General features: G+C 39.8%; 1 protein-coding gene across 7 annotated transcripts in view; it reads left to right on the top strand.

The window, feature by feature from the left end:
- Window positions 1-953: 953 nt before the first annotated feature.
- fcho2 (FCH and mu domain containing endocytic adaptor 2) overlaps window positions 954-5,241 on the top strand; it is a 50,852-nt gene continuing 46,564 nt past the window's right edge. For 2 of the 7 annotated variants that reach the window (XM_085414337.1, XM_085414340.1), the window contains exon 1: window positions 969-1,170. In XM_085414337.1, coding sequence (XP_085270463.1) covers window positions 1,138-1,170 — 33 coding nt within the window. In that variant the 5' untranslated portion in view covers window positions 969-1,137. Of the gene's footprint in view, window positions 1,171-5,241 lie in introns of all 7 variants that reach the window. The other 5 variants (XM_085414341.1, XM_085414342.1, XM_085414343.1 and 2 more) reach the window with 4 other exon arrangements.

Genomic DNA, 5,241 nt, shown 5'->3' with positions numbered 1-5,241 from the left:
GGCCTTTATCATGTATTTTCTCCAAGTCTTTTTTTTTTTTTTTTTTTTTTTTTGGCAATGTCACTGGTACTTTATCAGGCTTTGTGAAATTGGAATTACACAAATAGCAGACTCTGTCCACTGTGCCGACTGTAAATGGGCCTTTAAATACAATGTTTATTTATTTATAAAGCACTTTAAAACAGCCACAGCAGATGTAAAGTGGTTGTACACAAAAGTGAATAAGTAGAGTGAAAGCAATCATTTACAAAAACAACTATCGTACAACAAAAACAAGTAAGATCAATGTCTCACACTGGGTCGAAGGCCAGGCAGCATACAGGTGTTTAAGACAAGATTTAAAAATGAACAATGTAACTGTCTAACGTGGAAAGACGATTTATTCCAAAACCTAGATGCTTGTTGCCCAACAGATGATTAGTTGCAAAACCTTGAAAAGTGGCATACTGCTAAATCTATAAATCAGTTTAAATAAATGTAAAGGCTTATTCATAGACTTGGTGTTGGAAGACCTTTTCTTATGCTTTAAATAAACCACAACCGTAACAAGAGTATTTGCTTTTGCAATATTGGTAGAACGTGTGTTGACTAAACAATCCCACTGGGAAAGGACGTTTAAACGGGTATGAATAATCTTTACCCACTAGTGCACAACAAATCGGCACATAGATTTATTAAACAGGGAGACATATCTGTAGATGCTGAATTCATAAGTAATGCTAACTAAAACAAACAGTGATATAGCTAATAATATCTTACTATTTATTTTTATATACTATTATTTTCACATAGCTGCGTTATGGTTTATCTGTATTTTAGTAAATCTCGGCCTTCTATGTGGGGAATTTTCGTAAAGCATGTGAAGGCAGCATTTCATCCGGCGACTGTAGTGTCTCTCTTCGCCATTGATAGCGCTGTTTCACCCACTGAACGTCTACATTTCTACGGGAATAAACCATAGGGGAGAGACGCCGGGTGGAGGTGGAGTCTGTAGGTGGGGAGGGAGAAGAAAGGGGAGAGGAGGAAAACGGGGAAAGGCAGATACAAGAGAAACGGGGGGAGGACGGTGGATGATATACGCTTCAAAAGTTGCATTACAACAAACTGAAGAGTTGTGGCGAAGAGTAATAAAGCAAGATGATAACGCCGTACTTCCTAGAGAATTTCTGGGTAGGTGGTGCTTTTTTATTCACGGTGTTTACACCGGTGCTATTATCATGCTATGTTCCCTCCTTATCATGTTCATGCCAATCAGGAATCAAGTGTTATTCGTTTTGCAGAGGAAGTCGTCTAGCTCACAAGCTTAGTTCCCTCTGAAGTCGCAGTGTCCTGGTCAGCAACCCCGCGGCCACCGCTAATTTCCTTCGGCAAATATTTTGCTACCCCGGGGTTTGGGCCTCTGTGAACCAATCTAACTTGAAACGTCGAAGCGTCCACCCCTGTTTTCTGTCAATTGGCTCGGTCAGGATCGCTTGGAACGTATATGGTCAGTTCCCTGAATGCTATTGGACGCCTCGGCTGTCAGTCATAGCCGTTGGTCGTACGCGTCATTTTCTTCCGTGACAAAGTTTCAGTGAGATACCAGATGTTAGTAAGTTAGAATAGATTTTAAAGCCTCAATACCAACCTAAATAGCGATACTTTATTTCGTACAGCGGGTGCCGCAGAGCACTGGCTGTGTTAAGCTGAGCTCAGCGCTTTCTGCGTACTGCCTAAAGGTCATTTTTCTCCCGATAATAATTTGACGTGGCTGTGTCAAAGCAGGTGGGAAAGTAGAAGTCTACCGTTACTACTTGTTGCACTACACTGAAGTCACAAAGATAGTGCCATTAGAAGTGAAACTCGAACAGTATTGGCCTTATTAGGGCTACTCCTCCATGTCAAGACGGTGTATGTATTGCACTATAACACTACGGCAAGTATTGGTTATGCGTCATAGCTAAAATGTTACAAATTCTTACAGCGACATAGTTTTGAATAAAACCCATGGGTAAATTTGTACCTAACTGTTGTAACTTCCCCCTTTCTTTTTCTGTTCTTTAAAAAAAAAAAATCTGTTACTCATTTATATATAATACAACAGGACTCTCAGCTTGAAACAACCAATCAGAATCTGTTCTTGTCTTCTTTAAGGTGGACAAACACATCCTTAAGTTTTAGCCTTAGTTGAACTCTGGAGGTGATCCAGGGCTTATAAAGGGGCTGTAATGAATATTTGTGGAAAACTACATTAAGCTAAGTGCTTGAAGTAATTACCAATAACACTGCTGTTACCCACTAACGCCTTTTTTGTTCCTAAATGAGAGTTCATCAATATCTAAAAGGCAAAAAGAGGAGCAATCAGAGACACTCCTGACTCTTCAATCTGCCCTTTGTGCCCTGCTGTGAGCCACAAGAGAATCCAGTGATGGTCGCGATCAGCTGTGTGTTTAACATGCAGGACACACATGAGCGCACATACTTGGCACTGGGAGGAGATGCATCCATTTCCCTTTTGACTTGACTACAAATCATCATCATCTTTATCAGACGTATTGAGTTTTTCAGTTTGTTATATTGCTAAGCAGAGAGGCTTTCCCCATTCACATCCCATGCTCTTTCACTTTTTTTCGATGTTTTCATTGGGGGTTTTTTTTCTCCCTTTTTTGTCATCTATACAAAATGGATCTCCTCAGCTGAATATACAAGTTCTTTAGGAATTCAGGCAGTGCTGTTTATCTGTCATAGTTGCAGCACTGGACTGGTCACCAGCTGTAACATTTCTACTCCTTGGATTTATTTTCAGGCTTTGTTTCATTTCCTTTTTCTCTCTCTGTACGAAATCTAAGCAAGAGTTTGGTTTCTCGATGGAAGTTCTGGCGCAAAAGTGCAAGATGTGGCCTATGTGCTGAAATGCCTGAGTCATTGGATTGTTGTAGCAAAACTATGATGACCTTATGTTTAACATGGAGTCTCAACAGAGCACTAGCACTGACTAGGCAGTATAGAGACAGCTAATATGTTGTCTTATATATTGTCCCACACTTCACACGCAGTGTCCCACTGACACGGCAAAGAGTGACACTATTAAAGAGGTGGACAGGAGTGGCACACATCCTTTTGGCTACCTAATTTTCTTCAGCTGTCTCTGAAATCAAACCAGCATGGCTCTGCCTTCAGAGGAAGGGCTTGTTGAGGTTTTGTAACTGGATTGAATGGTGGTTCAACCCAACAGCCTTGAGAATCAGTAGCAATTTTCTAAGATTACCAGAGAGTGAAAACATTACACTAATTATGGTTTTTTTGTGAAACAAACATCCTGCCTCTTGCTGTTTGTTGTTCATTCTTCCCTTTATATTTAAACGAGTCGGTTTTAGTTGCATTAGACCAACCCGTTTTGGCGTTATCATCCCTAACAAGTTAAGTAATGGTCAAGTTTTCGTTTGTATCTACCACAAACAAAGCCCAGCCTCTGTGTGCATACCGCATACTAAAGCTGTGTGTGTTGTCTGTGATGAGCTGTGATAGCTCAGTGCACCGCTCCCAGACCTCTCTGGTCACATGACTGAGGCCAGACACTCTGATGTCAAGGCGCCGAGTGCGCAGCTCATGGCTGTGTGCTCTATAGGCTGTACCGGGCCACCGTTTACAGTCTGCGTTGGAGAGACACTGTGTTGTTTGGCTCTGTCTAAATTCCTCAGGGACAGCGTGCAATTCTTTCCACTGCTCTCACCTGAGCACACACCGGAACAGGAGAAGAAGTCATGTCAGCTGAGACACTTCTAATCCTGTGTATTGTTTCCCCCTTCCTAAAGCACAACATCAGTGCTGTAATAACAAGCATGGGAAACCTATGAAGTTTTTTCATAGGTTTCCCCTAGAGCTTAGGTAAACTGCTACACTGTACCACTTTCCTGCTTGCATACCATAGATTTACACACTTGGCACCTATGTGCTATAATTCTTTTGCCCATACTCCCATTTTCACACATTCAGCACATTAGAAATTTTTAAATTGTAATTTTTTACTCAAGCACATTTATTATATGTCCTACATATATGTTGTTTAACTGAAAAAGCATTGCACACAAACATCAGTGTTTACTGAGGCAGACAAACTTACAAATAAAAATAGTCTGAAATAATGTAAGCATTCATTTGCTCCCAGGCTTAGTTTTTTTTTAGCGTTCTTTTGCAGTTTGGAAGGTATAGTATAACAATATGCAGCATGATAAACAACAATAGGCAACAACCACTTGATTCCCTACATAAACGATATTGAACCTTGCATTGTAGTCTGACTGCAGGAGAATGAATTCCTGTCCATCTCTGTGCAGCAGATGTTGCATGATAAACCATAGCACTGCGGTTTGGTTTATCTTTCCTTTTTAAGGTGGTAGTTAAGATTAAAGATGTCAGTTTCTTTTTGTGTTCAGTGCTCAGTATTGAATTGCTGTAAATATAAAGCATGGTTTTCAAAGATATGTTCTTACTGACTTAACAAATAGATTGTTTTTCTGGTGAGAAAGCCATGTACTCTGTCTAGTACATAAACTGTTATAATATGCAAAGAGTTTCTTTCACTCTATGTAATGACAGTTTTTTTTTCTTTATTGACCATTCGTCTTTACTTTCATAATTTACATCACTTTAAATTGCAAAAGTCTTGTGCCACCTCTTATTTCTTTATATTTTGCTAGAACGGTGGAAATATGTGCAGTGATTTTTTTGAAATATCTGCAAACATAAATGCGATTATAGTTTATAAAGCAAAAAAAATAAATAGTTTGTGCAGTTCTAAGACAATATTTGGTATGAACACCTTTATTTTTAAACACAGTGTGCACTCATGCTTTCTGGTACTTTCTTTAAGTGATCTTCAGGAATTGTTTTCTGGACTTCTTGAAGCTCTTCTTTGAATGTTGGGTGCTTTTTATTTTGTTCTCTGTTAAGATCCTACACTGCTTCAACAATGTTATGGTCCGGGCTTTGGGGAGGCCAGTCCATGACTGATTGTGTTCCATTGTGTATTTTTCTATCCAGGTATACTTTTACTCCATTGATATTGTGTTTGGGATCATTCCCATGTTGAAAAATGAAGCTGTCGCCAATCAGACACTTTCCAGGTAGTATTGCTTGGTGGGACAAAAGCTGATGGTGCTTTTCTGTATTCACAATACCACTCCAACACTGGGACACTGGGAAAACTGGACAAACTCTTAAGAACAGGACTTTGACATATTGTTCATCTGCCTGCCACTT

This window comes from Rhamphochromis longiceps, linkage group LG7 (genome assembly GCF_057381845.1).
Source record: "Rhamphochromis longiceps isolate RC_006_pf linkage group LG7, R_longiceps_female_GT1.1, whole genome shotgun sequence".
NCBI classification, from domain to species: Eukaryota; Metazoa; Chordata; class Actinopteri; order Cichliformes; family Cichlidae; genus Rhamphochromis; species Rhamphochromis longiceps.
This window is presented reverse-complemented; position numbering and strand designations above follow the sequence as displayed.